We start from the raw sequence: 13,145 nt of genomic DNA on the forward strand, positions 1-13,145 counted from the left end.
GTCTTTCCACCTTGCTTGTAATTTCCTTTGCTGTGCAAAAGCTTTTAAATTTAATCAGGTCCCACTTGTTTACTTTTGTTTTTGTTTCCATTACTCTAGGAGGTGGGTCATAGAGGATCTTGCTTTGATTTATGTCATCGAGTGTTCTGCCTATGTTTTCCTCTAAGAGTTTTATAGTTTCTGGTCTTACATTTAGGTCTTTAATCCATTTCCACAACTGAGTATTGTTTTTTGCTTTGGTTCCATCCCTTCATTCTTTCTGGAGTTATTTCTCCACTGATCTCCAGTAGCATATTGGGCACCTAATGACCTGGGGAGTTCCTCTTTCGGTATCCTATCATTTTGCCTTTTCATACTGTTCATGGGGTTCTCAAGGCAAGAATATTGAAGTGGCTTGCCATTCCCTTCTCCAGTGGACCACATTCTGTCAGACCTCTCCACCGTGACCCACCCATGTTGGGTTGCCCCGCAGGCATGGCTTGGTTTCATTGAGTTAGAGAAGCCTGTGGTCCTAGTGTGATTAGATTGACTAGTTTTCTGTGAGTATGGTTTCAATGTGTCTGCCCTCTGATGCCCTCTTGCAACACTTACCATCTTACTTGGGTTTCTCTTACCCTGGGCGTAGGATATCTCTTCACGGCTGCTCCAGCAAAGCACAACCACTGCTCCTTACCTTGGACGAAGGGTATCTCCTTACTGCCACCGTTCCTGACCTTCAACATGGGATAGCTCCTCTAGGCCCTCCTGTGCCTCCTCGCCACTGCTCCTCGGGTTGCTCCTCTGCTGGCCCTGGCTTTGGGCATGGGTGGCTCCTCCCAGCTGCCGCCCCTGGCCTTGGGCTCGGGGTGGCTCCTCAGGGTCCCTGCCCCTGGCCTCGGGCATGAGGTAGCTTCTTCCAGCTGATGCTGGCCTCGGACGCTGGGTGTCTCCTCCTGGCTGCCACTGGCCTTGGACATGGGGTAGCTCCTCCTGGCTGCTGCCCTGACCTCGGACGCGGGGTGGCTCCTCCCAGCCGTTCCTGCGCCGTCACAGCCTGGCACTCTGGGCCGCTGTCCCTGACTTCAGACGTGGGATAGCTCTTGACCGCGCTTAGTGTGCCGGCCCGCCGCCGCCACCTGTGCTTAATGTCCATGAATCAAGGCAAATTGGAAGTGGTCAAACAAGAGATAGCAAGGGTGAACGTTGACATTCTAGCAATCAGCAAACTAAAATGGACTGAAATGGGTGAATTTAACTCAGATGACCATTATATCTACTACTGTGGGCAGGAATCCCTCAGAAGAAATGGAGTTGCCATCATGATCAACAAGAGAGTCCGAAATGCAGTACTTGGATGCAATCTCAAAAATGACAGAATGATCTCTATTCGTCTCCAAGGCAAACCATTCAATATCACAGTTATCCAAGTCTATGCCCTAACAAGTAATGCTGAAGAAACTGAAGTTGAACGGTTTTATGAAGACCTACAAGACTTTTTAGAACTAACACCCAAAAAAGATGTCCTTTTCATTATAGGGGACTGGAATGCAAAAGTAGAAAGTCAAGAAACACCTGGAATAACAGGCAAATTTGGCCTTGGAATGCAGAATGAAGCAGGGCAAAGACTAACAGAGTTTTGCCAAGACAATGCACTAGTCATAGCAAGCACCCTCTTCCAACAACACAAGAGAAGACTCTATACATGGACATCACCAGATGGTCAACACTGAAATCAGATTGATTATATTCTTTGCAGCCAAAGATGGAGAAGCTCTATACAGTCAACAAAAACAAGACCAGGAGCTGACTGTGGCTCAGATCATGAACTCCTTATTACCAAATTCAGACTCAAATTGAAGAAAGTAGGGAAAACCCGCTAGACCATTCAGGTATGACCTAAATCAAATCCCTTATGATTATACAGTGGAAGTGAGAAATAGATTTAAAGACCTAGATCTGATAGATAGAGTGCCTGAAGAACTATGGAATGAGGTTCGTGACATCGTACAGGAGACAGGGATCAAGACCATCCCCATGGTAAAGAAATGCAAAAAAGCAAAATGGCTGTCTGGGGAGGCCTTACAAATAGCTCTGAAAAGAAGAGAGGTGAAAAGCAAAGGAGAAAAGGAAAGATATAAGCATCTGAATGCAGAGTTCCAAAGAATAGCACGAAGAGATAAGAAAGCCTTCTTCAGCAATCAATGCAAAGAAATAGAGGAAAACAACAGAATGGGAAAGACTAGAGATCTCTTCAAGAAAATTAGAGATACCAAGGGAACATTTCATACAAAGATGGGCTCGATAAAGGATAGAAATGGTCTGGACCTAACAGAAGCAGAAGATATTAAGAAGAGGTGGCAAGAATACATGGAAGAACTGTACAAAAAAGATCTTCATGACCCAGATAATCACGATGATATGATCACTAATCTAGAGCCAGACATCTTGGAATGTGAAGTCAAGTGGGCCTTAGAAAGCATCACTACGAACAAAGCTAGTGGAGGTAATGGCATTCCAGCTGAGCTGTTTCAAATCCTGAAAGATGATGCTGTTTCAAATCCTGTGAAAGTGCTGCACTCAATATGCCAGCAAATTTGGAAAACTCAGCAGTGGCCACAGGACTGGAAAAGGTCAGTTTTCATTCCAATTCCAAAGAAAGGCAATGTCAAAGAATGCTCAAACTACCACACAATTGCATTCATCTCACACGCTAGTAAAGTAATGCTCAAAATTCTCCAAGCCAGGCTTCAGCAATACGTGAACCGTGAACTCCCTGATGTTCAAGCTGGTTTTAGAAAAGGCAGAGGAACCAGAGATCAAACTGCCAACATCTGCTGGATCATGGAAAAAGCAAGAGAGCTCCAGAAAAACATCTATCTCTGCTTTATTGACTATGCCAAAGCCTTTGACTGTGTGGATCACAATAAACTGTGGAAAATTCTGAGAGGGATGGGAATACCAGACCACCTGACCTGCCTCTTGGGAAATCTTTATGCAGGTCAGGAAGCAACAGTTAGAACTGGACATGGAACAACAGACTGGTTCCAAATAGGAAAAGGAGTACGTCAAGGCTGTATATTGTCACCCTGCTTATTTAACTTATATGCAGAGTACATCATGAGAAACGCTGGACTGGAAGAAGCACAAGCTGGAATCAAGATTGCCGGGAGAAATATCAATAACCTCAGATATGCAGATGACACCACCCTTATGGCAGAAAGTGAAGAGGAACTAAAAAGCCTCTCGATGAAAGTGAAAGAGGAGAGCGAAAAAGTTGGCTTAAAGCCTAACATTCAGAAAATGAAGATCATGGCATCTGGTCCCATCACTTCATGGGAAATAGATGGGGAAACAGTGTCAGACTTTATTTTGGGGGGCTCCAAATCACTGCAGATGGTGATTGCAGCCATGAAATTAAAAGATGCTTACTCCTTGGAAGAAAAATTATGACCAACCTAGATAGTATATTCAAAAGCAGAGACATTACTTTGCCGACTAAGGTCCGTCTAGTCAAGGCTATGGTTTTTCTAGTGGTCATGTACGGATGTGAGAGTTGGACTGTGAAGAAAGCTGAGCACCAAAGAATTGATGCTTTTGAACTGTGGTGTTGGAGAAGATTCTTGAGGGTCCCTTGGATGGGAAGGAGATCCAACCAGTCCATTCTGAAGATCAACCCTGGGATTTCTTTGGAAGGAATGATGCTAAAGCTGAAGCTCCAGTACTTTGGCCACCTCATGCGAAGAGCTGACTCATTGGAAAAGACTCTGATGCTGGGAGGGATTGGGGGCAGGAGAAGAAGGGGATGACCAAGGATGAGATGGCTGGATGGCATCACGGACTTGATGGACGTGAGTCTGAGTGAACTGCGGGAGTTGGTGATGGACAGGGAGGCCTGGCGTGCTGCGATTCATGGGGTCACAAAGAGTCAGACACAACTGAGCGACTGAACTGAACTGAACTGAATCCATTTCCAGTTTATCTTTGTGTATGGTGTTAGGAAGCATTCTAATTTCATTCTTTTACATGTAGCTTTCCAGTTTTCCCAGCACCATTTGTTGAAGAGGTCTTTGCCACATTGTCTTTGCCCCATTGTGTATTTTTGCCTCCTTTGTCAACAAAAAAAGATACCCATAGGTGCATGGGTTTATTTCTGGCATTTCTATCTTGTTCCATTGGTCTATATTTCTGTTTTTGTGCCAGTACCATATTGTCTTAATGACTGTAGCTTTGTAGTATCATCTGAAGTCAGGAAGGTTGATTCCTCCAGCACCATTCTTCTTTCTCAAGACTCCTTTGGCTATTCGGGGTCTTTTGTGTTTCCATATGTTTGTGAAATCTTTTATTCTAGTTCTGTGGGAAATGCCATTGGTAATTTAATAGGGATCTCATTGAGTCTGTATTTTGCATTTGGTAGCATAATCATTTTCACAATATTGATTCTTCCTACCCAGGAACATGGAATATCTCTACATCTGTTCATGTCATCTTTGATTTCTTTCATCAGTGTCTTATAATTTTCTGTGTACAGTTTTTTTGTCTCCTTAGGCAAGTTTATTCCTAGATATTTTATTCTTTTTGTTGCAGTGGTGAATGGGATTGATTCCTTAATTTCTCTTTCTGATTTTTCATTGTTAGTATATAGAAATGCAAGTGATTTCTGTGTACTGATTTTGTATCCTGTGACTTTGCTGAATTCACTGATTAGCTCTAGTAATTTTCTGATAGGATCTTTGGGGTTTTCTATGTACACTATCTATCATGTCATCTGCAAACAGTGAGAGCTTTACTTCTTCTTTTCGGATCTGGATTCCTTTTATTTCTTTTTCTTCTCTGATTGTTGTAGCTAGGACTTCCAGAACTATGTTGATTAACATTGGTGAAAGTGGACATGCTTGTCTTGTTCCTGATATTAGGGGGAATGCTTTCAGTTTTTCATCACTGAGAATAATGTTAACTTTGTCTGTACCCCACACTCACCAGTTACATAGCTTCCAATAATCACCTCCCTCTAAAGTCCACTGTCCACATTGTATACCCAAAATATTAATACAAGTCTAAAACTTACTTAAAACCCTTCAGAGGTTTTTTTTATTACCCTCAAGTTAAAACTTAACCTCTTCAAACTGGCATAAAAAATATTGTTTTTCTAATCCTTGTATTATATATTATAGCCTCACTGCAGAGGCTAATATGTTGCTAAATTAAACATAGGATGCCCAACTAAATTTCAGATGAATGACAAATTTTTTTTATCAAAAGTATTTTCCATGTAATAGTGCAGTTTATGCAATGTTTATGATACAATTCTATTAAAAATTATTTGCTGCTTTCCTGAAGTTTCGGGCATTGTGTAATTTTGTTTGCTAAATCTGGCAACATTTGAGGCTAATTATTCCTCTCACCTTCATCTTCCAATGTAAAGAGAAGCTGCAGGTTTGATAGTTCTGTAAAAGATAAAATTAGTACCAGGACTTGGAAACAGATTAGAGACAGGAATGACAAAGCAGAAGGTTTTGAGGATGGTCCCATGTTTCAGTTTACTAAGCTACATTTGCTGAGTTGGAGGACACTATCAAGGAAGACTAGGCTAAGTCTTGGTTGTGACAACTCATCGACTATTTCTGTTTAACCTCTTGGAAATTTCTGTTATAGCTGCTTCTAACTGTTGAAGTGTTCCATTCACATTCTTTCTTACATGTCTTTTTAAAAATTTTCTCTTCATAAATGACTCAACTACTCTTATGGCTTCGAACTCTATGCTGCTGCTGCTGCTAAGTCACTTCAGTCGTGTCCGAATCTGTGTGACCCCACAGACGGCAGCCCACTAGGCTCCCCCGTCCCTGGGATTCTCCAGGCAAGAACACTGAAGTGGGTTGCCATTTCCTTGTCCAATGCATGAAAGTGAAAAGTGAAAGTGAAGTCATTCAGTCGTGTCCAACTCTTCGCCACCCCATGGACTGCAGCCTACCGGGCTCCTCTGCCCATGGGATTTTCCAGGCAAGAGTACTGGAGTGGGTTGCCATTGCCTTCTCCCAAAACCTCTATATCAGACTCTAAATGTTTATCTACAGCCGCAGTCTCTGCCTTGAACTCTGGGCTCTTGTGTCACAAATTGCTTTCATAACATCCCCAACTGAAGGTTAATAAGCCTCTTGAAGTTTTAATATTTTACCAATGTAATCCATATATACAGTAGTGGGAACAACTCTTGTATTTACATGGATTTGTCCACATAGTTATCCCCTAGGTCAAGACATAAAATATTTCCAACACCGCAGAAGTTTCCTACATTTTCTTTCCCAGTTAGTAGCTCCCCAAGAAAAAGAAACACAAAAAAGCAAAATGGCTGTCTGAGGAGGCCTTACAAATAGCTGTGAAAGGAAGAGAACTGAAAAGCAAAGGAGAAAAGGAAAGTTATATCCATTTGAATGCAGAGTTCCAAAGAATAGCATGGAGAGATAAGAAAGCCTTCCTCAGTGATCAGTGCAAAGAAATAGAGGAAAACAATAGGATGGGAAAGACTAGAGATCTCTTCAAGAAAATTAGAGATACCAAGGGAGCATTCCATGCAAAGATGGGCTCAATAAAGGACAGAAATAGTAGGGACCTAATAGAAGCAGAAGATATTAAGAAGAGGTGGCAGAAATATACAGAAGAACTGTACAAAAAAGTTTTTCACAACCCAGATAATCACGATGGTGTGATCACTCACCTAGAGCCAGACATCTTGGAATGTGAAGTCAAGTTGGCCTTAGAAAGCATCACTATGAAGAAAGCAAGTGGAGGTGATGGAATTCCAGTTGAGCTGTTTCAAATCCTGAAAGATGATGCTGTGAAAGTGCTGCACTCAATATGCCAGCAAATTTGGAAAACTCAACAGTGGCCACAGGACTGGAAAAGGTCAGTTTTCATTCCAATCCCTAAGAAAGGCAATGCCAAAGAATGCTCAAACTACCGCACAATTGCACTCATCTCACATGCTAGTAAAGTAATGCTCAAAATTCTCCAAGCCAGGCTTCAGCAAAACGTGAACCGTGAACTTCCAGATGTTCAAGCTGGTTTTAGAAAAGGCAGAGGAACCAGAGATCAAATTGCCAACATCTGCTGGATCATGGAAGAAGCAAGAGAGCTCCAGAAAAACATCTATTTCTGCCTTATTGACTATGCCAAAGCCTTTGACTGTGTAAATCACAATAAACTGTGGAAAATTCTGAAAGAGATGGGAATACCAGACTACCTGACCTGCCTCTTGAGAAATCTGTATACAGGTCAGGAAGCAACAGTTAGAACTGGACATAGAACAACAGACTGGTTCCAAATAGGAAAAGGAGTATGTCAAGGCTGTATATTGTCACTCTGCTTATTTAACTTATATGCAGAGTACATCATGAAAAATGCTGGGCTGGAAGAAGCACAAGCTGGAATCAAGATTGTCAGGAGAAATATCAATAACCTCAGATATGCAGATGACACCACCCTTATGGCAGAAAGTGAAGAGGAACTAAAGAGCCTCTAGATGAAAGTAAAAGAGGAGAGTAAAAGAGTTGGCATAAAGCTCAACATTCAGAAAACAAAGATCATGACATCCAGTCCCATCACTTCATGGGAAATAGATGGGGAATCAGTGTTAGACTTTTTTTTTTTTTTTTTTTTGGCTCCAAAATCACTGCAGATGGTGACTGCAGCCATGAAATTAAAAGATGCTTATTCTTTGGAAGGAACATTATGACCAACCTAGACAGCATATTAAAAAACAGAGACATTACTTTGTCAACAAAGGTCCATCTAGTCAAGGCTATGGTTTTTCCAGAAGTCATGTATGGATGTGAGAATTGGACTATAAAGAAAGCTGAGCGACAAAGAATTGACGCTTTGCATATGGTGTTGGAGAGGACTCTTGAGAGTCCCTTGAACTGCAGGGAGATCCAACCAGTCTATCCTAAAAGAGATCAGTCCTGAGTGTTCATTGGAAGGACTGATGTTGAAGCTGAAACTCCAATACTTTGGTCACCTGATATGAAGAGCTAACTCATTAGAAAAGACCCTGATGCTGGGAAAGATTGCAGGCAGGAGGAGAAGGAGATGACAGAGGAGGAGATGATTGGATGGCATCACTGACTCAATGGACATGAATTTGAGTAAACTCTGGGTGTTGGTGATGGACAGGGAGGCCTGGCACGCTGCAGTCGCAAAGAGTCTGACACCACTGCGCGACTGAACTATACTGATCTCCCTTTCTAAAGATTATCATTATTCTGACTTCTATCTTCCAGAATAATCTTGCCTGATCTTAAGCTTCATATATTGAATATATTGAGTATATGCATATTTGTTTATTTATTCTTTCATGGAACATTATGTACATGAGCTGACAGAAAAAAGTTAATATGTGCAAATCAAAGTCTCTTAGTTACTCTCCTAATTTGCTCTGCCCAACAATGTCCCTATTGCAAGAAATGATACCAGTATTCATCTAGTTGCTCAAACCAATAATTTAAGAGTCATTCTTGACTTTTCTCTCTTACCCATTAAGGAATCTAATCAGAAAATCCTGGCCCATCTGCCTTTAAAATATATTTCAAATCAGACCACTGCTACCACTTAAGTCTCAAATACTATTATTTGACCATTCCAATAGTTTATCTGACAATGTTTTCTTGCCTCTACTCTTGCCCCCTTAGTCTATTCTTCACCTAGTAGCCAGAAAATAATTCTAAAATATGTACTTTATCATGTCCTCCCTCTACTCTAAATGTACTTATCAGAACATTTAGAAAAAAATTCCTCCTCCTTGTGATGGCATATAAGACTACATTATACTACTTGCCCTGTGGCCACAATTCATCCTTTTTTTTTTTTTTAAGATTAACACTCCATCAGAAATTTTTAAAAAATATTTTTAATTAATTATTTTTATTTTTGGCTGCTCTGTGTCTTTGTTGCTGCACATGGGCTTTCCTTAGTTGCAGCAAGCAGGGTCTACTCTTCTTATCGTGAGTGGGCTTTTCATTGCAGGGGCTTCTCTTGTTGAGGAGCACAGGCTTTAGGTGTACTGGCTTCAGTACACACCGGCCCACTAGTTGTGGCTTGCAGGTTCCAGAGCCTGGGCTCAGTAGTTGTAGCACATGGGCTTAGCTGCTCTGTGGCATGTGGAATCTTCTCAGGCCAGGGACTGAACCCATGTTCCCTGTATTGGCAGGTAGATGCTTATACACTAAGTCACCAGGGATGTCCTCAACTATTCATTTTTACTTCCTTATTTTGCTCCTCTCTTCACACTAACCTCTTTTCTTCAAACTTGCTAAACACATTCCCATCTCATGGCCTTTTCTCTTATTATTCCCTTCGCCTGGCATGCTCTGCCCTCAGATTTTTCACACAGCCCACTCTCTCACTTCATTCAAGCTCTGTGCAAATGTCCCGTCCTCAGAAAGGCCTGCCCTGATTAACTTGTCCAAAACAGCATCCCTAGCCACATTCCATGTTTTTACCTTCCTTTTTGTCCTACATTACTCTTATTTCTGACATTGTTATATGTACTTGTTTATCTGTTTATTATCTTTCTTTCTCTACTATAACATATACTATGTTAGGGCAAGGAATTTGTCATGTTCCCCAGCAACTAAAATAGTTTGTGTTACACCATGAGTGCTTAATAAATATTTGCTGAATGAGGGAAATTAATGAATGATGAGATAAGGTATCTCTACATCATCCAAGGGGAGATGTCCAGAGGTAGCTGCATCCAGAGGAGAGTCTAGAATGGAAAATTTGGAAGTCCTCCCTTTTATAGGACACTTATACATATCAGTGGGTAGACTGAAAGGAGATTAAAATCAAGGAATCAGCCTTTAAGAACATTTAATAACTAATAGCAGTAGGTAAGATTGCAAACAAGGTTGAGCAGAAGTCTGAGAAGTAATTTCTTGTTAGTTTCTATTACTAGACTATTGGATCCTTGAGGTCAGAAATATAGCCATTTCTTGGTTTCCTAACATTTAGTTTAGAGCCTGACAAACAACTGGAACAAACGGATTTGTTGAATTAAGGAATATGTGAAGAATACCGCTAGAGCAAAATGTGATTTATTTAATTTTAAAATTTAAGTCAATCAACCACATAATAATAATACAAAAGCATATGTAATTACAGAATGACTATTCAGCCTTACTGCCAGGCTTTATAGATATTTTCCACTGCAAATTGAAACTTTTTATTTGCCAAGATCTAGATAAAATCATGATTGTTTTTGGTACTCTTACCAACTTTCCCTTTCATACCTTTCTTCTCTTGTTCACAAGGTCCTTAATCTTTGACCTATAAAACAAATCTTTCTTCTAATGCTCATCCTCCAGGGTAGTAGGTGCTACTCTTTTCAAGGATGTGTGCTTTTACAAGTTTAGTTTTTATCACCAGATTCATTTCCCTTAGGATGGAAACCACCTTAATCATTTTTATACCCATACTTCTTAATACCTAGCATTTTCTAAATGCTCATTAAGATACCTGCTTAAAGTAAAGATAACACCAAAAATTCTTTTTTTTCCAGCTTATACAGACTTTTATATGCATCAGGAACAAAGCAAGCAATTCTTTAAATTTATCCCTAAACAAATGCTATAAAACTTACTGCAGGAAATAAAGAAAATAGAAATCTGAAATGAAGCAGATGTTAATAAGGTTGTAAATGTCTTGCTAAGTTTATTCTAATAATAAACTGCATAATAGAGAGCCAAAAAATGCAAGGCATTTTGTTGTTTCTTTTATTTTTCAATCATCACACATAACTTCAATGTATCTGTTAACTGATTACCTTCTTCTCCTATGACTGAAATTTACAAGGACAGGAAAAATATATCAATCCCTGTTGGTGTATATCAGTAATGCCTAGTATAGAATATATACCCAGTAGATGTTTATTAAATGAATTAATGAGAGGTACTGTGGGGATAGTTAAGACCTAACCTCACACATCTTCATTTCTTAAATACAACCACACACTAAAAAGCACTCAATTTCCTGGGCTACCAGTTTTCTTAACATATATCATACTGTGACAAAAATAAAGAAATAGAAGATTATAAAAATGATTAGTTACATTATTAATTACATGATTCTGAATATGAACCTGATTCAAAGTTCATTATTAATTACCTGATTCTGCCTTTGGTTCTGGAGAAATACTTTGGTCTGCTAACATCGTCATGCTAGAATAAGAACAAATTAATGGAATTATTTTACTCTTTGAGTAACTTTTGAGAATCTTCAAATAATACTTAAAGTAAGGACATTCCTATGCAATCAATTATCCTGTAGAAAAAATACAACTAGTTAGAAAAATGTTAATATATCTATATGAACTAATAGTTTTTTGAAAAGGCAATATGTGTATCCATCAGTGTGAGACAAAGCATAGTATTTATTTATTTTTTTAAATTAATTAATTTATTTTAATTGGAGGCTAATTACTTTACAATATTGTAGTGGCTTTTGCCATACATCAACACAAATCAGCCACGGGTGTACTTATGTCCCCCATCCTGAACTCCCCTCCCACTTCCATCCCCATCCCATCCCTCAGGGTTGTCCCAGTGCACTGGCCCTGAGCGCCCTGTCTCATGCATCGAACCTGGACTGGCGATCTGTTTCACATATGGTAATATACATGTTTCAAAGCTATTCTTTCAAATCATCCCACCCTCACCTTCTCCCACAGAGTCCAAAAGTCTGTTCTTTATCTCTGTGTCTCTTTTGCTGTCTCGCATACAGGATCATCGTTATCATCTTTCTAAATTTCATATATATGCATTAATGTACTGTATTGGTGTTTTTCTTTCTGACTTACTTCACTCTGTATAATAGGCTCCAGTTTCATCCACCTTATTAGAATTGATTCAAATGCATCCTTTTTTAATGGCTGAGTAATATTCCATTCTGTATATGTACCACAGCTTTCTTATCCATTCGTCTGCTGATGGACATTTGGTTGCTTCCATGTCCTGGCTATTGTAAACAGTGCTGTGATAAACACTGGGGTGCACATATCTCTTTCAATTCTGGTTTCCTTGGTGTATATGCCCAGCAGTGGGATTGCTTGGGTCGTATGGCAGTTCTATTTCCAGTTTTTTAAGGAATCTCCACACTGTTCTCTATAGTGACTGTACTAGTTTGCATTCCCACCAACAGTGTAAGAGGGTTCCCTTTTCTCCACCCCCTCTCCAGCATTTAGAATCAGACAGATCTCTATTTAAAGCTCAGGTCTGCTACTTACACTTGAGAGGCCTTGGGAAAGTTATTTAACCTGTTTTGAGTCATGATTATCTCATTTATGCGAAAAGAATAGCAGTCTTGTCTTCTAGGATTCTGCTGGTAAGGATCTCAAGTAACGTGAGAGATAACACTTTAAAAATTAATATTCTTTTTCTATTTCATACTTTCATAAATGAGACTGCCCCCAAACAAATGTGTGAAAGAGGATTATTTATTAGAATACAAAAAGACTAAAGCTCAGCCTTTGATCACCAAAGTGGGATTTCTGAGTCCCCAGTGGATTTGAAAACTAAATGTGAAAAGATTATTTTAAAATTCCTATTACTGCTTTAGTGAAAAGTTGAACTCAGTAAGCAAAAAGAATTTTACTGCTTCATATTTCCCCTTTAAATTCATCCTGTCAAAAAGACAAATTTAAAACTATAATGCAATTCATGGGGTCACAAAGAGTCGGACACGACTGAGTGACTGAACCGAACTGAACTGAAAACTATAATTCAAAGACGCATATACCCCTGTGTTCATAGCAGCAGTATTCACAATAACCAAGACATGGAAACAACCTAAATGACCATCAACAGCTGAATGGATAGAGAAGATGTGGTGTATGTATACAATGGAATATATATATATGTAATACTACTCAACCATAAAAAAGGATAAAGTAATGCCATTTGCAGCAACACAAATGCAACCAGAGATTATCATATAACTTATATATGGAATCTAAAATATGACACAAACAAACCTATCTATGAAATAGCAGAATCAGAGACATAGAGAACAGACTGGCGATTGCCAAGCAGGAAGGAGTTATAGGAGGAATAGAGTGGGAGGCTGAGCTTAGCAGATGTAAGCTTTTACATATTGAATGAATAAACAACTGCATAGAGAAC

At 39.6% G+C, this 13,145-nt stretch overlaps 1 protein-coding gene across 1 annotated transcript in view; it reads right to left on the reverse strand.

The window, feature by feature from the left end:
• The window catches only part of MEIKIN (meiotic kinetochore factor), a 135,099-nt gene that overhangs the window by 75,953 nt on the left and 46,001 nt on the right, over positions 1-13,145 (reverse strand). Inside the window, exon 8 of the mRNA XM_040241605.1 lies at positions 11,134-11,186. Coding sequence (XP_040097539.1) covers positions 11,134-11,186 — 53 coding nt within the window. The remainder of the gene's footprint in view (positions 1-11,133; positions 11,187-13,145) is intronic.

The sequence above is a fragment of the Oryx dammah genome, unplaced genomic scaffold (genome assembly GCF_014754425.2).
Source record: "Oryx dammah isolate SB20612 unplaced genomic scaffold, SCBI_Odam_1.1 HiC_scaffold_5, whole genome shotgun sequence".
Lineage (NCBI taxonomy): Eukaryota > Metazoa > Chordata > Mammalia > Artiodactyla > Bovidae > Oryx > Oryx dammah.